Genomic DNA, 24,118 nt, shown 5'->3' with positions numbered 1-24,118 from the left:
TATAAATCATTCAAATAGAGGTTGCTTCTCATAAGAAGAGGCAGATCAACATATGGGCAGGCATATAGCATTGAATCTCAGAGCGATAGAACCAAGGTAGCTTACGCAAAGGTGCAAGAATAAGTATTTCTCATCTAAGGTTATCGAAAACAAGGGGGTATAAGCCTTCTAATACAGGAATGGTATCAATTCCTCCTCTTCATTTGTCATGCAGTCGTAGGCATCTCATTCGCAGCGTAAGTGCACAAAGGGAGTGTAACCAAGAACAGGAGCCGGCCTGAACTCTGGGCGAAGGAGCTATCTGTAAGTCTTATGTGATTCCGAGCAACGGGAGACACTCAGACAAGAAGCCAAAGTGCTGTTGCCAATCCTGTCGAAACCATCAGGAGCTTTGTGGGCAAGACACTATTTCCAAGGCTCTTTTCAGATACAATATAAGTGACGTCTGTGAGCTTCTTCTGTGTCAACTCCGACAGGCTGCCTGATTCAGCCAGCTCGTTCATTTCTTTTCCAAGTTGTCGTAAAATATTGGTCGATCGGCCCTTAGGACACATGATGACTTCAAATCCTCCACCTGTGGGGATAATAAAAGTAGACTGCTGGTCATCAAAAGCGAAACTGTAGGCATCGGGGCAGATTATCTTTGCCCTCTTGCTATAGGCCGAAGGCTTGCAAACATCTGGATCGTGATACTCTCCAACACAACAGTCCTTGTCAGTCCCGTATGCAGCGCATGCGCTGTTACACGGGGAGAACTCTGGTCGTTGGATGTCGTCGTCTGGATAAGGGTAGACCCCATCCCCAGGCTTAGTGGGTGGGAAAGCGAGGTACTTCCATGGACACCAGTTCCGAGCGTTCTCATTGCTAACCCGAGTTTCCAAAGGAACAGGGTAAGTTGAGTTTGTGTAGTAGGTTCCAGTCTCACTGCTTGCATAGATCCAACTAGGAGAAGCAATGCAGGCACAATTGGTGAGGTTGGGTGGGATAAAGGTCGTGTTCTTCGCAGGAATGTAGTTGAGACCCAGTGGGAGGTTGTAACCATCTACCAGTGAGATATCGTAAAAGGTCTGTTTCCCTTGCATACCACCAGCCAGCGTAAATTCAGCCAGAGTCGCTGGCGTAGCGCCCTGTTGCCGTTAGAGATGCAGGGCTTGATTCTGAAGAGAGCACTTACACTGGACTCGCAATCCAACTTTCCAGAACAGTCTCCCGTTTTGCAAGAGCACGAGTCATCCTTTACTGTGCAATTTGTGCGACCCCAAACCCGTCCTTGCCAATCCGACGAGACCCAAAGGTCTTTGCTCTTCCCTTGGGTAAGCTCGAAGCCTCCAGTTCCTGGGCCCTTGCCAGCCTGTGTCGCGATACCGGGCCATATTGTTGAGTCGCATTTGTTGGTTATGGTCAAAGGAATAGGCCTATCAGAGTCGCTGGATTCATCCGGTTCCCTTCGTGTTGCAGCACTAATTCGTCCTGGGAAATTCAGAAGTCCATTGTCTGATCGCTTGGAGGCAGCAGTTGAGCCATCTGCCTTTGCAGTCTGCAGAAAGAAACCAACGGCAAGAGTAGGCACCAATACTCGACATATGGAAATGCTACTAACGCCTTTGCGTCTTGAAGAGGACCCCATTTTACGACTGGCTAGGCTCAACTCTGGTTGGGTAAAGATGTTGAAGAGATATGTGGTTAGGTTTGCGATTCAATGCCACTGTCAGACAAGCGGTCTTTGAATCCAAGGTGAAAAGCAGTGAGTATCAACAATTGGTGATCATAACGTCCAAGTAGCTAGGTAATCAAGCAGCGGTTGACAGGCAGATAGATATAAGACAAGCGTCGTGTTGGTATGGAGCCAGGGTCCAGGGTCGAATGTGACGTATAGGCGACAACGAAGCTGCGAACCAGGACCGCTTGCTTGATTCCCAGCAACTGTTTCTTGATCACCCCTGTCCAAGTGATCTGCGATTCAAGAAAATGACCAGATGAATGATAGGCGATTGGCCCAGCGAACAGGGTGGTCTGGGCGAGGTAGACGTGGTAGGGCTAGGCTATCTTGAAAGCACGGTAATGAGAGGACGAGTCGAGAAATCTGAAACGACCAGGGGCAAGAAAGGTGATGACGATGATGGGATAACAGCTATTTTTGGTGTTTGATCGTCCAAAGATAAACAAAAGGGAGAAGAAGGACGAAGGAAATTATAAGGTAATCGACAAAGCCAAAGAAGCCGTCCAAAGTAAAGGTGAGAATCGTAAATCTACAAGAAGGCCAAGAAGAAAAGAGAAGATAAACAAGGAATGTCAGTGATTGAGCGAGCAGAAAAGCATGGTAGGCACTAAGGTAGGTAGGTACTGATGGATTCCATCCTGGGATCCCGCCCTGGTTGCTCAGGGAAGGAGGAGTTGATGCCATGCTTTGATGCTTGGGCTGGGCGCCTATCTGTTGCGGTGGAAATGACGTCAGAGAAGCCGCCTGCAACAGAACCTACAACGATACCTTAGTATTGCGAACTCGCATCGAGAATCACGAACAGTAAAGACTACATACGCTCAGATATACCTTATTTGACTTTAACTTGATTTAATTGGACAGTTTAGCACCATTTAGTTTGATTACATAAATCACTAGCATCAACCGTTCAAAAAGCCTAATCCCACGTGCCCGTGTTAAACATCGTGTTTCACTGACAACTGATATTGAGCAACACAATATACCAGAATGCTTGTAATAATAGACGAAAAAAAGAAATCAATTCAAAAAACATACAACACCGGGGATTCGCTGATCATCACCGACCCAACTACTAATCTGGCGCTTCGCAGCTTGACAATGGGGGAGCGGACGGGACCCCGTATTCTCTACGAGCTTTGGTCGTATGTAATTAACAGCGAACATTCAATAGGTTATGAGACTAGAGATGAAGGTGATGTGCATCAGCGGCAGTGGATCTTTGGTTAGTGAGCCATCACTGCAAAAAACATTTGGGTACCTGCGTTCATTCAACTGAAATTCATCGTCTATATACGAGTAATCATCATGTCGTTCATGCATGCAACTCTTTCCCTCTTGTACCTGGAACGTAACACCAGGCTCAAACACACTGGTATGCTTACCACGCTCCTATATTTCAATTCTCAATACTAAATCCAACATCTTTCGCTCGACATGTAGTAAGGCCTCTCTACAAGTGCTCTCAAGGCCGTCTTAAAATAATCTCCCCGTACGCTCTGATTGGGTGTCATCTTGACCTGCGTTTTCCTAGGTATCATGCGGTTTCAAAGTGAACCTTAAACTTATCGACTTTTCTCTTTCTCTCCCGTTGTTGATCCTGTTTATCTGAAGCGAGAGCGGCAGCGACCCATGACCTCGCCTTGACAAACCAGCTCGGCGCTGAATTCTGAACCATCCAGCGTCAGGTAAATATCGAAGTAAACGCGGTAAAATGTGCCTTGAGGGGTATCCATGCGCTCAAAGTCCTTCTCCAGGTTCTTGCGGGACAAATCCGAAGTAAGGGTAACGACTTCCTTAATGCCTGCATAATGTTAGTCATGGCTTTTGATTAGCGGTTCTAGTCGAACTTACGGGGATCCTTGGTGTATTCGGGGCAGACGTCGTCGTCACAAGCATACAGGACATCTTCGTACATGAGGGTAGCACCAGGGGCCACCTGTCGGAAGAAGGAGACCTTGACAGGTTCGCCGTTCTTGACCTTTTGGCCCTTCTGGACGAATATCTGGCGGGTGAACTTGCAGCGATCCTTTCCATCAAGAGAAGGTACACGGTAGGCCTCAGGGTGGTAGCCCTCCTTGAAAGGCTGAAGAGTAGCCATGAGGTAGTGTCGACGAGCAACACGGTGGGTGACGATTCGCTCTGTGATACCAGCAGTGACAGCTCCCTTCACAATGGCAGCGACGGAGTCCATAGGTCGGACAACCTTGGACTGGAACTGAGGAGGAACGTGGAGCTTGATTTGCTGGAAGAGGTACTCAGAGGCACCGAAACCACCGACAACCAAGATGTTCTGAAGAGTACGGTTCTGAGCCTGAATAGCGATAATCTGGTTTCTGACAAGCTCCAGAATACGGTTGACAACAGGCTCGAAGCACTGGAGAATCTCCTCGTTGGTGAAGGTCATGTAACCCTCCTCAATGCCGGCCTCAGGGAACTCGGCCTCGATACCGACATCAACAGCCCACTTTTGACCGTTGTTTCGGAAGTCAGCCTTAATTCGGTTCTCAAAGTCCATGATACACTTGGCGTAAACTCGGCCGGCTGTCTTGGAGCCATCAGGCAACTTCATTTTGCGGATCTTGGTGCGGAGAATATTGCTGAAATTACGGTTCAGGGCTGTTGAACCACACGAGTCACCAGAACCAGCTGTACACTCGGCGACAGTGAAGGGGTTTTCCTCCTCGACCTCGTACGCAATCAAATCGACAGTGCCACCACCACAATCCACAATCAGAACGGCGTCATGCACCTTGAGATCCAGAAGACCGGTCTTGGAGCAGAACAGAGCAGCAGCCTCAGGTTCTGAGACAAGAGTCAGACGGTTATCGTTCTCGTCACGGAGGAAACCGGCCTGAATTGCAGCAGCTCGGGTGGCGGCCTTTCCAGCATCGTTCCAAATGGCAGGGACAGTCAGGTAGTATCGGATATTGCGCTCTTCTCGGTTAAAGACTTCGCCCAAGGCCTTCTGCAGGGCTGACCGCATAGCCTGTCGAAGCTTGAATAGGTAATCGGCGGCGACATCGATCTCGGACTTTCCTGGGGGCAGAGGAGGGAGGTTGATGGGGTCAATGTATGTGTTGCCGCTCAGCATCAGTTGCAGCTTGAACCACTCGACCTTTTGTACACCGGGCTTGGGATAGCCGGTAGGGGCGAGGGCATCAGCAATATCAGGTCCCCATCCTACCACCTTTTGGTATTGATCGTAGTAAAGAACCGTAGGAATCTGGGGAGTATCATGTCAGTTCGTTTTCTTGAGCTATCTCGTTTTCCTGACGTACCTTTTGCTTTGTGTAAGAACCGGCACCGGGCCATTCGGTGATAATATCTTCCTTGGCCTCGTTGTTGGTCGCAAATGCAAAGGCGACACCAGAGAATGTAGTACCCTGTGAATTGTTTGTCAGCCACTCGTCCTGCCATACCGGCGGCTGTTGAATGTGCTTACAAAATCGATTCCAACAATCAGCTGAGCCTTGCTCTTGCTGGCACCTTCAACCTCGGCAGCAGGGCCTGGTCGCTGAAACTGCTGATTCATGGGTCCGCCTGGAGGACCGGGAGGAGGGTACCCTTGAGGAGGTGGTGGTTGTTGTCCGAACCCGGGAGGACCTCCCATCGGAGGAGGACCTTGGCCCATAGGAGCCATACCGGGAGGGTAGCCCATGGGGGCTCCGGTGTTGATCGGAGGAGGACCGCCGACCATTTGAGTAGGAGGAGTGCGGTTAGGTTGTTGAGTGAGAGGACTGGTTCGACCAAGAGGAGCTTGACCAGGGAAGTTTGCAGTATAGCTAGGCGGACGGTTGCCGGGGCCCGGGTGATTCATCGGAAGGCTCGTCGTCGAAGATGATGGGGCGATCGAGGCAGGACGTAGCTGCTGTTGCTGCTGAGGAGGCTGCGGTATTTGACCTGGAGGAGGGGTTGGGCTTGGTGTTAGACCTTCCGGGGTCTGTATGCTTGCGGTGGACTTGCGTTTTCCGAAGCCAAGGCTCTTGAAGCGGGAGTTCATAGAACTCATATGGAAAAGAGGAAAGGAAGCAGAGGTGGGAAAGGGTTGAGAAGTAGGACCCAAGAGGTCAAAAGAGGTAGAGGCAGGCACAGGCACAGACACAGAGGGCAGCGAGCGAGCGAGCGAGGCGCCGCAGCAGGACGGGGACTGGGACGGGGCAGAACGGACAGGACGAGGGGGGTTTGGATCGAGGCGGATTAGGATTGGGCGTAAGAGGGGGAGGGGGATTTGAGAGTAGGAGTGGAGGGTCAGGCTTGGGCTCGGGTCAGAAATTAGCACGGGGGCGTGGGAGGGGCAGCGACAGAGCAGTACAGTGGCAGTCTCAGTCTCAGTCGCAGCAAGCAAAAATGGCCAAGCTAGGTTCTCTTTCGTCTTGAGAATATAGGAATAGCGAGAGGCGCGGCAAAAGCTCAAGGACAGGTGATCGGCTGTCAAACAGTGTGGTTGCGCTGATACCGGTTCTGAAGCTATGATGCTAATGTCATGTAATACTTCGTTTCAATTCTTGTTGAGTCCTGAACTGAGCAGTCCTGTCCCGTCGCGTCCTAGCTAGTAAAGACAGACTGCTGGAGCGTGCGAAGGGACAAAGAGGGGTGTGCGAGCCTGAGATCTTCACGGGATGGTTGGTTAATAATGTTGAGCTTGGGCTGAGCTTGGGCTTGTAGCTGGCTTGAAGCTGAAAGCACTGAAAACCGACTGTTGATGCTCCAGGTTTCCCGGCTTGATGCAGGCTCGAAGCTTGGGCAAACACTGTATGAATGGTGGTAGGCAAACTAGATTTGATCTTTCACTTCCAATCTGTGGGCTTTTCAAGTATCTTGGGAATTGATTGATGTCTCTGCACCGCTGTGTGTAGGGTCGTAGTGACAGATGGAGTCGTGAGATTCAAAGTGGGTTGGCTTTGTCGGATTGGCGTTGATACGATACGCACGCGTTGGCCCGTTCAGTGCTTATTACCGTTTCGAGACACGATCAAACAAAGAGGCGCAGTTGAAAAGACGAACGGGTTGGCCGAAGGCGAAATGTTTAGGTATTGAGTGGATTTATTAGGAAATGCTGTCAAGGCTCTATCAATGTTAAAAGAAGAACGGGGATGATGGTAGGTACCTTCTTCCTTCTGGGCTTGGCTACCTACCTACCTAATAAGCTGAGGTTTAGTGAGTGGCTGAATCGAGGCGCTGCGAGCTGGGTTAACTAGATATCCGCTTCAAAGATGAATGATCCAATAGAACGAGCAACGAGAGGCAAGAAAGCAGTGTCGGACCGCTTCCAGTGGAGACATCGTAGAGACGCAGCTGACAGAGCTAGGATCTTTCCAGCGGTTTAAGGCTGAGTGCAGGGATTTACAGGACCCATGTCCTTCTGTAATGCTACTGTAGGTGCATTTTAGCGACCAAGAAGGTCTGTTTCACACCGTTTTTCTGATTGAGAGAAAGTTCATGATCTCACTTTACTTATGTCGTCAAATACTAACATCGGCAAGATCGTGGGATAGTGGCTCAACGTGTTCTGTAGCTGAAACTACGATTCGATATTAGGTTAATAAGGTTGTACTGAAAAAAGACATGGTATTCCGACAGGCTCTCTCCTTGGGATATAACCAAAGTCCAATGGTTTGCTGACAGGATGAATCTGATGGTACACTGGGTGATGGATATATTTCCCATTGTGGCTGTGGGTTATCCAGCACTAAATTAGTGCTGTGGAATCCTACCGGCTGAGATGTTTCTTTTTTCGGCAACTGCTCTGTGCCAATAACTAAATACTTGTATATCAGAATGTAGTGAAGGTTGTATAAGCTAATATTTATTACTTAGAGGTCGGTTTAAGAATTACCTTTGATTCTATCTCTACAAAGTTGATAAGGTGAGTGCTTCATGATTATCGATCATTTTGACGTTTGGTACGGTGATCTGGATAGTGGGGAAGATGCAAATGCAGGACACGAGCAAAGCCCCAACACGATACGGCAATCCCTTACGAGATAATGAGTATCGAACCTAGATAGTATCCAAGATAAAAAAAAATTAGAGAACGGTAACGCCGATATTGACCATGACGATGCCGATGACGTTGATTACTTCGTGTCATACTCACCATGCCTACCTATACAGTCATTCCAAAAGTAACAAAGAAAGCAGGCTACAGAGAAGCTCATTCCGAATACTCTAACTACAGGTGAGAGCCTGGTTACCCTGTGTTAGTTCTAGTTCAGATCATCAACCTCTCAGCCGCTTCCACCCAAACTTGGGCTTATTTAGGCCTGGGTTTGGGTTGAGGCTTGGGGTATGCGAGTAGGACAAAATGCAGGGCCCCGGATTTCAGGACCTTTTCGTAGGACTTTTTGTGGATCCATTTCTTTGTCATGTACATTTGGTTGGTTCCAGTCTCTCATCAATTTTGTTGATTCGACATGGAATTGCGTCCTTTCTCAGCAACGAGAAGCTTGGCTGTCAGCAATTACCAAGGGTCTGAAATCAGTAGCGGCTTTACTCTGGATAGCATTTCTGCTCTTGAATGTTCCCGTTTATTCATGGTGTGCTTTACCATAGCTGAATGGGAATCAGGAGAGCGTTCCCTCGGGATGCACTATATTTCCTTCCGCGTATGTTCAACTCACAGCCCCTAACCCTGACCATGTACCTCATGAGACAAGCTCTCTCATAATATAGTCCTTTGTTCAAAGGAAAGCGTACTTTTTAAACTTAGATATATGGTCTGACTCTACGAAAGCGCTCACCTGGTTCCGGCCATACATTAGTTCAAGATTCAATCAACAGATCAAGACAATTGAGTGATTTCCGGCAAACTCAAGGTAAGGACAGTAACTGCGTGAAGATTAGGGATGGATTTTGGGTGGCATAGCTGTGGTGTGTGCGCAGATGAAAGGCAGATAATTGTTCCGTAGGTATCTATACCTCCAGAGCTTTGAACAGGCTGCCAGCTTTTTTGAAGAAAAAATCCAATGCCAGACAAGATGTATGTGAGTCCAATATCATGATGATACGTGAAGGTCTCTTCGAAGTGTGTCAAGTTCGAAACGTAAGAGTGTCGGAGATGCTCAGGATGGATGACAACAGTGTTTATACACTCGGGAAATCATTGATTTAGTAATCTAGAGCGACTATTGACTCGGTTTTAGGTGACATAGATAGATTTTCAAGTCCCCTCGGTGTATCTATATGCGGCAATGCATTGTCGACCTGTGGGGAAAGAGTAGTGACTGTGACAGTATTTCCCCAGATGTGCAACAGTATTCGGTCTATCTGTAAGTGGTTACTGGTTTGAGTAGTACTATAAACTCGGATGCTTACCAGGTAGTGAAATTTCAAGGAGTTTTTATTTTATTTTAAAAAATGTGAAGGTTTCCTGCTGTCCTCGTATGTCTATAACGGGCAGTATCAAACCGCGTCGATTATCGATATATGAGCGTTATATGTCCATATTAGGGAAGCAAGAGTCTCTCAGACTAAATGAAAAGACAATACGTGATCAGCCTATGAACTGTTGCCATACGTATACACTGTTGCTGTATGAGTGTTCACCAAACCTCCTCCTATAGTAGCTCCGTTGAACAGCAACAGTTGCATATCCACGCAAGCGGCTCCGCCGTGCAGCATTGGAGACATAGATAAAATAAAATTATAATGTGAAGAGACATGCAATCGGTAAAGATACTGATGAACGACGTCGGGCTGTGAGTAGCAACAGGGTTGGACTAATGGCATGCACATACTCTACCCGTCCTAGTCCGATGAAGAGGACGCCATTTTCAGCACCAAAGACAAGATATGTACATGCTACTGAAACAGTAATTGTAGCCCCTTGGATTTTTCTAGAATAGAACTAACGTACTTGCAAGGAGAAAAAGCTATGAAGCCGTTCATTGGTGTCACAAGTCGACCCGCAGGCTATGAAATAAACCACTACCATGGTATATAAGATAAAAGAACACAGGAGTTCGCAATCATTCATTTCTATAGAGTTTTAACAGATAAAGCGTTCTATAAGAATATACCTTATTTATAACTGCATAGATAAGTTCTCTCAAACAAGATAAATCTCTACAAATGTCATTTAGCAGAAGTCGCACAACGCGACAGGACTGTATATATTACGAATACGTACAAATATCAAGCAGACGCTGCCAGAATTAAGTTACAGAGCTTCGTATTCCTAATGTTCTATAAGCAAAATAGTATGACAAACTGGTAAGTGAATTGGCATTCAACTAGCAGCGAAGGCAAACATTAGCAAGTGAAGCACAAGCCAAATCACCACCAGGGCGCACCGTTAAAAACGATGAAACAAAAGGAGTAGGCTTAGTCTTAATACATAGTAAATACGGTACGTAACCATCGCTGCTGGCTACTCGAGGCTCTGTTACCCTTGATAACGAATACAACACATGTGTACAGGCTCCCTTCAAATACTACTGCAGTATTAAGCGCTGGAAGAAGTACAACTATGCACAAGACAAACATATTGTGTTCTGCTACGGCATATCTGTTCTGATAGTGCCATGTCTGCGCTCGGGACTTGGCCTGCCAATGGATCGAGGATCAGACTCACCAAAACCTCCAAACACAACAAAGGGGTGCCTGGAAGAGACACTCTCGGTTAAACTATTATAAATCAAGACAAGACAATATCGCATTTCATCCGTCGATCTTGACTTGGTGGTAAGAAGTACCTTACGAACACACCACAGTCCGGCAAAATATCTATGTGGAATAATAATCTGACAAAACTCAACCGAGGGCGGGATACATCCATGATACGGTCCAAAAGACCTGCCCCAAATCTGACGTATAAGAAGTAAACATATTTCTTCTTCGTGATGAAGTCCAGTCACGTTCTTTCGGTTGAATTAGCTTTCGAGTTTCTAGTCTGGACATCTATACTAATGGTATCTTCATATCTTGCGATGCACTCGATCTTTGTAAAAGGAAAATAGCAAGAATTCAAACAGTATTGACTCAGAAGTATAATAAATGTAGTTCAGTAAGACTACAAGGCTACGCCATCTGGTATCTTGATATCGATTTATAGAATTCTTGGACAGCTGTAGTCAGCATGAATACGCCAAAAGGGCTTGTCAGATGAGTATACCTCCAACTTGATATGTCCTATTTGTAGATCACCAGTATTACAAAGGTGCAATTCATATAGGTCAAGTGTGGAATAGATCATCTCTATGAAATCGAATCGTTGTTATATTCAAGAAGCAGCATGTTGATACCCTCGTATGTTTATCGCTGATCGAGTTGATAATTGCTTCGGGGCGACCGTTACACAGAAACTATGGCTATATCACCTAGGTAGGCAATAGAGGACTATTTACTGACAATCACACCCGACGTTGATCGTCTCAAATTGAGTTACTGATCCTTCGACTGCGACTTACTTCTGAGGGGTAGTCTGAACATCAAAGTCATGAACTTCATTGCCACGTAAATAATGGATGGCTTCGCTTCAGAACAGTTGCACGAAGACAGATACTATAGACCAGTAGAATATTTACCCGTGTATCCAATTGACAGCGGACAGTCCACGCGCATGGTTTTCAGCACAGCATCGTGGTTGTTGAAGGCGGAGGAGAAACAAGGCTATATATATCGCCGATCTACAGGGAACATAGATAAGCATCCGACGCGACCTCTTGATAGGACGGAGCATATTGTTGTTTCCATGTTTACCATGCACTCAAAAAGACGGATCATGCTGCTACAGGTAACGAGGTATACAAATCCACTCGGTGACTTATTGTTGTTCTGATCGAACCAGATGCGAGATTTTAGAAACTGTAGGAATTGGTAGGAATCAGGGTCAGGTTGGTAGTTACTGTGTAAAACTGTAGGTTTCGGCTACTGTCTTGGCTCTGCTAGAACCAAGAAACTACTAATCATTATTAACCGAGGATATGGATAGAAGGAAAAGATGCTCATAGAAATCCAACGTGCATGGTCCCATTTGATTGGGGCGCATGGGTAGCATGGAAGATTCTAGGAATACCCAAACAGCTATCCGATAGTAAAGAATGAAAACATACAAGCCAGGCCTTCCCATGAGGGTGGAACCAACAAGCGAGACTCTGCCGAAAGAGTTCTATTCTATCAATGTTACATTCAAGATTGAAGCTGTCTCCATACACTATCTAGATAGCTATCATATACGGATGCTTCATGTCAATCAATGACCAATCGATCAAGCCTTTATTACTGTGGATAAGTTAGCTTGTATCTGGACTGCTATCCCATGCAGCTTCCAGGTTAGCGTGATAAACAAGAGTTTTGACAAGAGTTTTTAGTGTCGTGCATTAATTAAAGCTTGGGACTGGGGTCAAAACCCTGACCCATGGGGGGTCCTTCAGGATGGAAGGAGGGAGGGGTGAGAAACCATCTCACAGATTGGTGAGTCAGATTAAAATCTGATATAAATTGACCAAATCTACTGAGCAGAGTTGAGTCAGTGAAGATCATCGTGAGCATGTGAGTTAGTTATGGGGAAGGGGTACGTGGTGTTGTGGGTAAGGTAAGCAAAGCAAAGGAGAACAGAGCCAAAGAAAAGGGGTTCAGAACTCAATTGAATCAACAACTCAACAATTATCAGAGACGGTGTGAAGCAAAGAACAACTAATTAGGTGCAGTAATAATCATAATCATAATCTGACTCCGCTCTCGGAGCCCCCGACCTCTTCCTCTTCCTCTCCCTCTTTCATCTGGCCCCGGAATCCAATCTTAGCTCCCGTCACATGAAGGTTTGTCTTCCCCATCTTTTCGGAAACTCCTAATCAGGTTAGTCTCCTTTTCTAAACAGTTTGTGCCTGAGCGGGGAAACGCTCACGACTGCTCGGGACCGGGGCCTGGAGCCGGCTCGTCTTTGCGGCTCTGCTCCGTTCGCTTAAGCACAAGCTCAGGCAAGCTAAACAGAACCCACATAAGAATCAATCAATCCCACAACATGTCTTAGATTGATTTTTTGCTGCTCACGAGGATCAACATGCCCCATGGCCTAAGGCCCATGCCCCCATGCTCTTTGTCTCGGATCCGAACACGTACTTTGCTCTTGGGATTTCCGGCATTAAGGGATAGACCCACCTCAACTTTTTTCTTTCTTTCCGCGTGATGTGTTGTTAATCCTAGAATATCTAAATTAAGACCAGGGCTAGAATCTCCTATACATAGTAGAAGGTGTCTCACCTTAGCGAGTGCTGTAGCGACATGGCACGGCATGGATTGCATTACTGTCGCCTTACGAATCCAACTAACCCATCAAGGCATTCCGAAAAGCACGACGTTGAGTATCCCGCTCAAACTTTGCTTGGCTTGGCTTTGTCTGGTTTCTGACAACTCGCCACCCCTAAGTCTTTTCCCCTCTTGCGTTCCCGTTTTCACTCCTGTCTTCTTGATTGGTTACTATACCATTCGTCACATTCCGGAGCATAGGGCACGCTCCTAGAACAGTTGTCAGGGTAATATTCTGACCTGGTTGGACAGTGTAGTATTGTGCCTGTATACCCCACTAGTTAATCTAAGAGACAAATTATCCATACTACTAACATTGTTCAACACCATACCTAGATCACAATTGTATCCTCGATGATTGTTTTGCTGACTCTTTGTAATTAGCAACATATATAGCATTCTCAACTGTAGTCTTCTGAGAGCCAAAGTTGTTGAAACCAAGTGACTACTCTAATCACTAGCCTAGTTCCAAGGCGATCAAGCTGTATTGAATGCGTCGGAAAAACAAAACTCTTAACAATCACAATCGCAACTCTCACAATTCAGCAGTCTGAAAAAGGCTTAGTTTTAAATCGTTATGGTATTATGCACTATATGGAAGCTTTTCAAGCTATACTAAAAATCCCAGAATATCAGATGCCGAGCTCCTATGCTCATGATACGCTATGCCAGTTGAACGCCAGTAAACCAGTCATTATGTGACAAAAAGTTTCCAAACTTTTGTCTAATCTGCCGTCGCCTTATTTTATTCATCATCCTCATCCTCCTGCAACCAACCCCGGCTCATCTCGACAGCTCGCTCCCATCTTCGGCGAGATCGACGAACGGTCTTGGGGTCAGCCTCGGGGTGGAAGACCTTGCGATCCTTTCGGTTGACTTCGTGAAGCTCCTCAAGCTCGTCCCAGACTCCAGTAGCAAGACCCGCAGCAATAGCAGCGCCTAGTGCAGTAGTCTCACGCATGGCGGGGCGATCGACAGGAACTCCGCTGATATCGGCCTGTGTTTGCATGCAGAGGTCCGAGTTAGATAGACCGCCATCCACTGCCAGGATGTCGAGGGCGTGGCCCGAGTCAGCTGCCATAGCGTCCAGGATGGCTGCTGTCTGGTGGCAAGTAGCTTCGAGAGTAGCTCGCACAATATGACCCTTGTTGGTGTGCTGGGTGACTCCGAAGAGAGTACCCTTGGCGTCGTCGATCCAGTAGGGGGCGAAGAGGCCGCTGAAAGCTGTCACGAATGTGACACCACCGTTGTCAGGAACAGATCGGGCAACAGTATCGACTTCAGCAGAGTTCTTGATAATGCCCAAGTTGTTCTCGAGGAACTTGACACCAGAGCCAGCAACAGCAATGCTACCCTCAAGAGCGTAGACAGGCTTGCGGCCCTTGCCGAAGTCGTATGCAACAGTGGCGAGCAGGCCGGTCTTGGAAATGACAGGCTCGTTGCCAACGTTGTAAAGGAGGAAGCAGCCAGTACCGTAGGTGTTCTTGGCCTGACCGGGCTTGAAGCCACACTGACCAACGAGGGCAGAAGATTGGTCACCCAAGCAGCCAGCAATAGGGACACCCTTAAGAGGTCCCTTGCAGAGAGTACCATAGGCAGTGGGGTGAGAAGAGGGAACGATCTTGGGTAGGCTGACCTTGGTGCGATCAACATCAAAGAACTTGAGAAGATCATCATCATAATCGAGGGTCTTCAGGTTCATAAACATGGTACGACTAGCATTGGTGGCATCGGTGACAAAGATAGGCCCGCCCTCACGTGCCTGTCCGCCGTTGAGCTTGTAGATGAGCCATGAGTCGACAGTACCAAATGATAATCGGCCGTCCTCGTAGGCCTCTCGAACAGATTCCACATTCTGAAGGACCCAAAGGAGCTTCACACTTGAAGGGTAGGTAGACAATGGCAGGCCGCAAGATTCTTGGAGCTTATCGGCACCAGGCTTGTTCTTGAGGTCACGGACGAGGGCAGAAGTACGAGTGTCTGGCCAAACAACAGCATTGTAAAGGGGCTCGCCAGTGGTGTTGTCCCAAAGAACGGTGGTTTCACGCTGATTTGTGATACCAATAGAGCGAATTTCCTCGATACTATGGCCTTGGGCGCAGAATTTCTCGGTTGCTTTCTCGATGCAAACCTCGGCAGATTCAAGAAGGGTCATGGGGTCATGCTCGTGCCATCCAGAGCTGGGGTAAAGGTTCTCGAATTCCATCTGATGACTGGCGACAGGTTCACCATGCCCGTTGAAGATGAGGAATCGGGTTGATGTTGTACCCTGGTCGATGCTACCGACGAACCAGTGCTTCTGTCTCTCTTCCTCGGTCTCTTCGATTCCATTGGGGAGTTGTTCGTCGTCTGACTCTAACTCAGGCTTGGCTGAGAAGAAATCTCCTGCGACATCTGCTGCTTCGGCATCTTGAACAAGACCTTGTGGTAGCTCCTCGAGAAGGATATCAGCAGTTCGTGGTCGCTTAGACTTGAATTCTTGTCTAAGGAAGTCCTTGGGGTTTATGTCGTCGAAACTATCTTGCACCAGACAGTGGGGTGCGTTGGCTGTTGAGAATTGCATCCTTGCACACAATGTTGACAAAGTGTTTGTGAGTTTGTGGTTTGTGATATCGTGGCAAGGGAGCCGTCCCTAGCAGAATAAAGGATGTGGCGAAGAGGTTGAGTATCGTTGAGCTCTACTAAGTCGTAATAGAGTTGGTAGCCAAGGAGCTAGATTGTTGTTTTTATATATAAAGATGGAGGGACGGGGAGTATGCTTGGTAGATGATGGTGAATGTAGAATGGAAGATGAAGAAGGTAGACGATTGAGGGAGGAAGTCGGCCTTGATAAATGCTTGAGGATCGAGGGGGAACAAGGGGAAGGGTGGGGGAAAGAGCGGAGGGTAGGGCGGAGGGAGCCTCGGGATGCCATTGTGAGTTAGACACGGGGGAAGGACAGGGCGGGAGACCGGCGCCCAAACGGCTGGAGTCAAACAGAAAGTGACATGTGCAGGGCAGGAACGATGTGTGTGCAATGCTGACGACTGTGTATGTAGTCAGTCTCAGTCTAACGCCCACGCCCAGAACCGGATTGGGAAGGAGGGCGGGGTGTTGGGGATGCTTGCTAGGTACCCAGGCTTGCTAGGCTTGGATGTTGTGTTGCTGTGCCTCGACAAGGACCACTTTGCAGTCCCGGGGAGATCGATCGCCGGGTCAAATTCAAAAGCAGGTTTGATTTTCAGTCGGCTTCTGCAATCCATTTAGCGGGGCACTTTACTTCTAATACCCCAACCCCACTTTGCAGGTCAGGCGGACGATGCGGAGCCCCGGCCTCGGGGGTCTCATCCACTGTTTAATTCAACGGGACATTTGGATGAATTGCTTTCCACGGGCTGAAGCCACACAGGGGAAATTGATTCTCAGATCAGGAGGACAATTTGAGATTAAGCTTACGAAGAGGTGAAACACATTCGAAGCTGTTTACTGACCTCCCTTTTTGGCATTCTCAAACCCAAAATAGCCCTCCCCACGTTATCCTAAAACCAATGCAGTAATCCGGCAAACATTCTTTCAATTCAATTCTGTCTCCCGGAAACCTTCTTTAAGGGGTGGACCCACCGAGTCCAGACTCTTGGAGGGTGGGCATAGACCTAGGTACATGTAGGTATGGTAGGTACCCAAGCACCAAGTAGGTTGGTTGACGCGTGCTGCCCCAGGCTCTTTCGGGAGGCTCAAACGTAGCAATAGACATGGCCTCAAATGACTGTTACTATAGTACCTAGGTACGCTACAGTTCTTTTTTCTTTATAGTCGGACCCCTGGTTGGTGGATTTTCTGTACCCGCCCCCAACAAGTACTGCCGGCACCCCCAATGGCTTCCATTTAGAAGCGTGACCCAAATTCTTCAATATTGGGGGGTTTTGCTTGTGCGCATTTGCATTCAGCCGGCAATCAAATCCATAGGCTGGGTTCGTTCCTGAAGATAGCTCTGCAACTACATGGATACGACAGATCCAATCCTGGACGCGGATGGCTATTTGAACCAATGGACAGCCTTGTCCTTCCCAAAAGGGCTAAACCATAAATTTCTACAAAAGTCAGGACATGTGCTGCTGTCAAAAAATGCATGTAAAAGATCATGAGGAATTGCACATTTGTTCACTGCGTCTACCCTGCGGCCCGGGTCCGCACTTTCTCATTGCTTCTGTTCTCCCTGCTCCTTCCTTCGGACAAAATCGTCCGCGTGGGATTAAACCGGTTTCGAAAAGTGGCGGTACACGTCACAGCCGTGGCAAGTGCGTTGTAAGAGTCGCTGTGGTTGTGGATGTGGCTGACAATGCTGAAAAGGCAAGCGCAATGCCTTATCGATGAACACATTTGACGATCACAATTGCATCGAGATTTGAAAAACCTAACACCTGGACCCTTTATTCTTCTATGCAAAAAACGTCACTTTACAACGTCACTCTAGAGGTTGTGGCCTCTGAGAATCGCGATATATATCCAGAGTCCACATTTCAGCAATCCACCCGTGGACATGGCTATGAGCCTATGACACAACGCTTTGGCACGTAAATCCAATGACGTTACACCGTTTCTCTTACAAGCGGGACTGACTCCAGTCAATATGCAACCAAACGACAATCCTCAGTTATTAATGTGAGTTAGACGATCGACCCGGCTGTATGATTTCATTTTTCCAGTACTTACATGTGTCGATCAGGCCCAGTCCTCTGGCGCAATCATCAAAACGTCACTCACCACAGGACCAGGACCCCTGCGTGGATAACTCCAAACGTCAACGGCCCAATATCGACAAATCAACCCAAGAGCTTACCTCCAGTGACGTGACTGGATCCCTGGTGTCCAGTTTCAAATTGGATGAAATCCTCCATTCGACGAACACAGACAACGTGGAATTCTCTCAGAGTTCCTTCGACCCTTCTCCACGAGAGCCTGAAGACCCTTATGACGACCCTTTCGATGATCCCGAATTAGATCAATGTCTCGAGAGTCTCATTGGATCTATCCCCACGGGAGGCTCTAGGTCTTCACTGTATTTGGATGACACAGACGAATTCGATCTGAAACAATCCGACAAAGATGCTCTGGAGGAGCTTCTGAAACAGGGTACTTGGCAAGAGCCACCATCAAGTGTTCTTCGTACATTGAGTCGAAACTCACAGTCGGCGGACGAGTATGACCCACAACTGCAGCGTTCCTCGCCGCGCTCTTCTTCGTATATACCAGGATCCAGTATCGGATACACCCCGTTGTCAGAAGAAATAGATTGGAGGGCGGTTCGAGAGCACACACGCCAGGAACCAATGCCTGTGTCAACAATTGGAATTTCCACTGCAAACAGGAGCAAACTCCCCGAGCATGAATCACGAACGGTTGAGCAAAAAACTTGGATCGGTTCCCAATCTCGATCCTCACCGCCCACAAAAACTCATACTTCCTCTATATTCACTGGCCAACTACTGTTAAAGCCTTTCAAAACGTTTTTTGATCTACAGGAACTTTTAGATGCTAAAGCACAAATATTCCGAAATCAGTCCGAGATTATCTTCGAACTGTTTGCTCGAGTAACCTACTCGAGTCGCGAGAACTTTCACAAGAAGCAGTACTTTCGCTTTCGAAGTCTGCTCAAGGAGTGCCCGCCTTATCTCAACGGTGCTCTCCTGGGCTAGGAGACAGGGAGCCCTGTTGATTGCGCAGCCAGAGAGCTACTCAAGGTTCAATCATCACACACGAAGTGCTTTTGTCGATGTAAGTTGCGATCAGACCCCGGATCAGAATCCGGTTGGGGCATTACGGTACTTGAGATCTGCACGACAACCTGGAAGGAGATTCAGAGAGCTATGGATTATCTTGGAAGAAAGGATCTGGATGAGCCAGGGAGTCGTTCTAATACTTTTGTGGGTTGATGACGGAATTGGTTTTGAAGAGTGTCAGTCGCAAGAAATATAAGTAACGCTTCGTTCATCTGCTCAATGAATGAGACAAGGCATCATCTACCTGCAACCAGCTTAGCAGATTTTTTGTATTTCTATGTCTATCACTGTCTAACATTGCCAGTAGTATTTCCTGTGAACATAGAAATGCACAGCGTACTCTAAAGCTAACCCCAAAACGATCCAGAAGCCTACGAAAATGCAACGCCGAACCGACGTCCAAAGTCTCTAACTCGGATCGTTCTGATCCTTTCATAGTAAATAAGCATCTAGCTGAAGAGATGTATTCACCGATAGTACTGTTCCGTCCACATCGAAGGGGGGCTGTAGGTCATTGTGGACTCGATGCTATACATCTCCAGTCTCCAAACATTAGTTGGGCATCTGGAGGTTCAAGTAAGGAGCCATAGCCTTTTGGGCAACAGGCTTTACTTGACGCAATTCCGTTACAGTAGGAGGCTTTGTATCGCCCCGACGTCGATGCCAGCTTTCCTCAGTTTCAAGCAGCGCAGCATCCTCGTCCTTGCCCGTAGGATCAACAAACTGGTACGATCGAAACTCGCAGTTTGACCAGCCCGTAGCTACAGAATATGTCAGATAACCACAATTTCCCTACATGGGATATAATTGTTACTTACCTCTTTCTGCAGGCACACCATACCAGTCATCAGTCAAAAAGTGCAGGAATCCTCCGTGAGACACGACAACAACGTGCTCATCACCACTCACAAGGTCCCTTAGAGCTCTTCTAGCTTTATGACCGCGGACCGTGAGCTTCTCAACAGTAGGCTCATACTCGCTCTCAGGGCCTTTATCGGTCCACGTCTCTTCCACCCGGGAGTAATCAGCGATACCCTCGAACTCGGCCTGGACTTTGGCAACTGGAGATCCAGTATCGCAAGGATTGGCAGACACTTCCTGGAAAACGGGCATGGCAACGATTGGCTTGAGCTCATCAGTGCCGAAGGCGTGAAGACAGGTGTAAACCGTGCGACGCATGGGCGAAGCAAAGAGCTTGGTAAGCTTATCGTGGTGAGGGAACTCTTTGCGCAGAGTAGCACACTGCTTCTCACCAAGGGGAGTCAGGTCCGGGTCTTGCATCGACTCATTCTCGATGGAGAGGTTGTGGAAGCCTTGGGCGTGACGAACGAGGTGGATAATTGGCGCCATGATGATGTATGTATATTCTAAAATAGTAAGATGTTTCTGAGCGATATTTCCAAAGATATTGTCTAGAACAGTAATCAAAACAATTCAAAGGAAGAAAAGGTTATAAAGACAAAGTGGTCTTTGCTTCAATGAATCACAGTGGACAAACAAAAGTTGTACAATAACAGGGAAAACTTGGATCACGGCTGTCATGTAATGACTCAAAACACTCCGACGTGGCCCCGCCAAAGCCGGTGTCATGATCATGATCCCCGGGGGCCGGACCCAGCTGCGTAAGCGGAGCTGCCCTCCTTGGTGAGTGGCATGCGTGTCTATCGCTCACCGGTTGGACAATCTGTGGGGGTTTCCGAGATGCATTAGCCTCTGTAGGTTATTCAAAGTAGAGTGGCCAGTCTGTTGGGTCGCCTTGAATACCTGTTGCGTATGTTCTTCGGCTTGGTGACTGTAATCGTAGTTGAGTGAAGAACGATTTAACTGCCTGGGAAGCAGAGAATCATATACAAGACTACGCAATTGTATACATCTGTCCATGTTGTACCTGATCCGGCCTCTTCTTAGATAACCCTCAGGGTTCAGACAGATTGACCGTTTAAAGCGTAAGAGACGAAATTAGTAGGTCAGTTTATGCTCCTTAGACTATGGCTCAGACTACTTATTTTTGTACCCTAAGATTTAGGAGGACAATGTTTCTGCTACCCACTAGACAGTTGAATCGGCAGACTATTTTGTCCCTGGTGTGTTTGCTTTGAGGGTAGTCTCAGTGGCTCTGTCAAGATGTTTTCAAAAAGACTCATTTCGCAGGAACCAGTTGCATGTTGCGCCAAAACATAGATGGTATCACAGTTCAAATTCATTATCTATCAGCACATCCGATCGTGAACCATGTCTCTGATCTGTCCTGAAATGCATTCTTCTGATTGTCTACGGCAAATAACCCCACTCAAACGCCATTGCTTAACAAGTAGTCAGTCAAGCGTAAGTGAATACAAGTCCCTGGCCACTACCCGGTACAAATTTAAAATTCAATCAGGGCCTCCTCCTTTACAGGCTGTTTCGCAGGTTCCTGCTGTGGCACCGAGGGGAACGAATCTTGCGTGTAACCACCATACGCCCAGTTCTGCGGTGCTGCGGGTGGCTGCTGATGCTGCTGTGGCATAGAAGGCTGCCAGTATGCTTGCTGCTGCGGGGGAGGCGCTTGCTGGCCCATCTGAGGCTGCTGAGGCTGCGGTGGCTGGGAGTGCTGCAGGTGTGGGGACTGAACAGGTTGCTGGGGTGCCTGGGCCGGCTGAGAGGGTGTTTGGCCTGGCGTAGGCTGAGAGGGGACAGGCACTGGTCCCCCAGGATATTGGGATGGTGATTGCAAGTTAGGATACGGGGACTGAGCAGTGTCAGGTGCTGCCCCTGGAGCAGATGGCCCAAGAGGAGCCTGCTGGGGTGTGAAATAATACGATGCGTTGGGATCGTTGGTGATTGGCGCCTGCGGTGATTGAGTGTTTTGCGCCTGTTGGTTTGGATCGTGTGATAACTGCTGGGGCTGCTGCTGATACTGGTCTTGAGGTGCTGAAGGTGCCCTGTTCTGCCAGCTATCAGTTCCCTGGGCATGTTGAGGAGGGTATTGACCGGGCTGTGATTCCGGTGCAGATCCATAAGGAGGATACTGAGGCTGAGGTGTCGTATGTGGTGGTTGTTGGTAATGTTGGTGTTGAGGAGAAGCCTGATAACTGGGTTGCTGTTGCCCGGTGTAAAAGCTTTCTGCAACACCAGGATTGCTGGGTATCTGAGAAATAGAAGGGTAGGGGCCAGCCGGCTGACGAGTTGGATGTAGGTTGTATCCGCCGAGATTCTGCTGGCTGTATGCCTTAGAAAGCCGATCTTCCAACATACGGTCGTAATACCGAACGACAGTTGAAAGCTTGGCATGGAGATCAAGGAGTGTGTCTGTGCTTGTGTTAGACATTGGTGCTGGTTAAGGGATGGTTTACTCACCATGCTTGCTCATGGTCTCTCCGTAGGTTCTGGCGAGCTTGGGTCTCAATGTACCGATGCTATCATAGAGCTCCTGAATCTGAGGTTCGCGAAGAATAGTTCCTGGGGGCTGGGTCTGAAGGCGATCCACCAATGTTGCAAACAAGTTGATATTTTCAGCTTCCACAGGAGTTAATTCGTAATCGTTCTTAGGGAGAATAAAGTTGGCTGGGGAAGACGTATTAACAGAGCCGGAAGTTTGCTCCTTGAGCGCCGTAGCGTGCCTCTTTTTCTGCTCTTCCATATCGGCCAAGGACGCAGCAATAGCGGCCTTGAGGTCATCGTCTTCCTCCTCTGCTTGTTTAGCTGCCGAAGCATTGCCATCGGTTGCATGGGTAGCTTGAGCAGGTCCAGAGAAACCGTGGGAATGGGTTTTGACTTCCTCCAAGCTCATTGCTAATGCTTTTTTCAAATCCTCATCAAACCCATCGTCAACTCGAGCGTTCCGGGGCTGCATAGCAGAAGTACTGCGCGTCTTATGAGGGTATGTCGGTGATCGATCGAGCGACGGGTTGGGGAGTTTATGACCCTTGTTGGTAAGTTTCGCATAGCATCCATCATCGACTCGCACAGGTGCCATGATGCCGAGATGGGGGAGCGCAACCACTTTGGCAGAACATTGTTGGTCGAAACAGTTGCCGCAGTTTCGGCAATGATGCTTTCGGTTTGTGAATGTGAAGGGCGTTCTACATCTCATACACACGTCGGAATCGGTCCATTCAGGTGGCTAAGACACCATTAGCTAGTCGTCAAGGTAGTATCCGGTGGTTATGCTTACCGCACTACTGTCAATCATACTGCTAGCCACTGATGTCTTGGGAGGGAATTGATATCCGTCGCGCTCCAAGGTGCGGTACACCTCGCCAATGTATGAAAGTTCATATCGCCCTTCAGTGGCACCCGCCCAGGATTGTATAAGTTCGAGGATTTTTGATTTGACGTCAGCGTTAACAGCAGCACCACCGACTGCCTGGAGAAGCGACACAAGGTTGTCCATAAACTCTCGTGATGCAACTTCGGCAAGGAAGTGAGATCCGCCATTTTTAACACAAGTATCAGTAAGCTGATGAAAAGTCAGCTTGAATGGTTTATCATTGAAATGTCAGAAGCCGTACGTTTAAAGCGCTCAGTTGGGTGTTGGGATTCTTGTTGCCGATGCGCTTCTTGAGGGAGCGCATCGCCTCTTTGGGCGCGACCGTCTTGGATCTGATGACATCGGAAATCTCTAGGTTAAGAGCAATATCTTCACTGATAACCCATGTTAGCGGATGATGTTACAACGTAAACTGAACAATGACGCACAGGCTGCTGCTCGTGGCCTTCTCGATCTGCTCATCCAAGGCTGTGTTGGCGGACGACGACCACCAACTCATCATCTTGAATTCGGCACCAACAATAAAGGGAGATGTACGCTGAGGAAACAAAGTCGACTAGTACTAGGGCAATCGGGTTCTCGATTTGACGACACGGAATGTCAGGAAGTAACGGCGGAGCGATTGCTATGCGATGCGATGCGATATGATGAGGTTGTTGATGACTGATGGAGGTTCAGCATTTAGCTTGGTTCAGGCTATCACGAACCCCAGCCTCTGTTCAGGTGCTGCTTGGTCTTACGTAGAATGGTCCCTCATAGAGCTAGCTCAACCGGCGCGGATTGGACGAGGGCGGACATTGATTCCACAGCAGTTCACATCGAGGAAGCCTAGACCCCACTGAAGACCAGATACTCGTAGGGCCTGTCGTCAGCGCGGGCAGGGGCACGGTCACAAATGACGAAGCTGGAGGGTTCTCATTTGTGGCGTAGCTAATATATCCTCTATATCCGTAGGTCGTTATGGGTTTAGTTAGTACACTCAGGGTGGCTCATGCGCTGGGTGAACAAAGAACTCCCATGAGGCCCGGGTGCTAAAAAGAGGTAAACAACAGATACTTTGTCCTTGCGGCGGGTCTGGCTCTTTGGTAGGTACCCGATGACCCTGACTTCACTGGTACCCTCCCCCACAGATACCTTACC

The 24,118-nt window shown here is 48.1% G+C and overlaps 7 protein-coding genes across 7 annotated transcripts; 2 read left to right on the top strand and 5 right to left on the bottom strand.

Annotated features, from left to right (window-relative positions):
- Positions 1 to 338: 338 nt before the first annotated feature.
- Positions 339 to 1,627, bottom strand: FPOAC1_004668 (uncharacterized protein; the record flags this gene model as incomplete). The annotated part of the gene is made up of 2 exons (XM_044849209.1): positions 339 to 1,127; positions 1,175 to 1,627. The coding sequence occupies 2 exons, from the start codon at positions 1,625 to 1,627 to the stop codon at positions 339 to 341; spliced, it is 1,242 nt and encodes a 413-aa protein (XP_044707919.1).
- Positions 1,628 to 3,324: 1,697 nt separating this feature from the next.
- FPOAC1_004667 (uncharacterized protein) lies at positions 3,325 to 5,732 on the bottom strand (the record flags this gene model as incomplete). The annotated part of the gene is made up of 4 exons (XM_044849208.1): positions 3,325 to 3,524; positions 3,575 to 4,946; positions 5,002 to 5,106; positions 5,166 to 5,732. The coding sequence occupies 4 exons, from the start codon at positions 5,730 to 5,732 to the stop codon at positions 3,325 to 3,327; spliced, it is 2,244 nt and encodes a 747-aa protein (XP_044707918.1).
- Positions 5,733 to 13,715: 7,983 nt separating this feature from the next.
- FPOAC1_004666 (uncharacterized protein) lies at positions 13,716 to 15,533 on the bottom strand (the record flags this gene model as incomplete). Its single annotated transcript, XM_044849207.1, has 1 exon — positions 13,716 to 15,533. The coding sequence occupies one exon, from the start codon at positions 15,531 to 15,533 to the stop codon at positions 13,716 to 13,718; it is 1,818 nt and encodes a 605-aa protein (XP_044707917.1).
- A 1,541-nt stretch (positions 15,534 to 17,074) lies between these two features.
- FPOAC1_004665 (uncharacterized protein) lies at positions 17,075 to 17,333 on the top strand (the record flags this gene model as incomplete). The annotated part of the gene is made up of 2 exons (XM_044849206.1): positions 17,075 to 17,247; positions 17,300 to 17,333. The coding sequence occupies 2 exons, from the start codon at positions 17,075 to 17,077 to the stop codon at positions 17,331 to 17,333; spliced, it is 207 nt and encodes a 68-aa protein (XP_044707916.1).
- A 246-nt stretch (positions 17,334 to 17,579) lies between these two features.
- FPOAC1_004664 (uncharacterized protein) lies at positions 17,580 to 18,645 on the top strand (the record flags this gene model as incomplete). Its single annotated transcript, XM_044849205.1, has 2 exons — positions 17,580 to 17,611; positions 17,676 to 18,645. 2 exons carry the CDS (start codon positions 17,580 to 17,582, stop codon positions 18,643 to 18,645), a joined length of 1,002 nt encoding a protein of 333 aa, XP_044707915.1.
- Positions 18,646 to 19,281: 636 nt separating this feature from the next.
- On the bottom strand, positions 19,282 to 20,079 carry FPOAC1_004663 (uncharacterized protein; the record flags this gene model as incomplete). Its single annotated transcript, XM_044849204.1, has 2 exons — positions 19,282 to 19,490; positions 19,548 to 20,079. 2 exons carry the CDS (start codon positions 20,077 to 20,079, stop codon positions 19,282 to 19,284), a joined length of 741 nt encoding a protein of 246 aa, XP_044707914.1.
- A 1,015-nt stretch (positions 20,080 to 21,094) lies between these two features.
- Positions 21,095 to 23,480, bottom strand: VPS27 (Vacuolar protein-sorting-associated protein 27; the record flags this gene model as incomplete). The annotated part of the gene is made up of 5 exons (XM_044849203.1): positions 21,095 to 22,017; positions 22,066 to 22,831; positions 22,883 to 23,167; positions 23,220 to 23,352; positions 23,407 to 23,480. The coding sequence occupies 5 exons, from the start codon at positions 23,478 to 23,480 to the stop codon at positions 21,095 to 21,097; spliced, it is 2,181 nt and encodes a 726-aa protein (XP_044707913.1).
- Between the last annotated feature and the right edge of the window lie 638 nt (positions 23,481 to 24,118).

The sequence above is a fragment of the Fusarium poae genome, chromosome 2, assembly GCF_019609905.1.
Source record: "Fusarium poae strain DAOMC 252244 chromosome 2, whole genome shotgun sequence".
Lineage (NCBI taxonomy): Eukaryota > Fungi > Ascomycota > Sordariomycetes > Hypocreales > Nectriaceae > Fusarium > Fusarium poae.
This window is presented reverse-complemented; position numbering and strand designations above follow the sequence as displayed.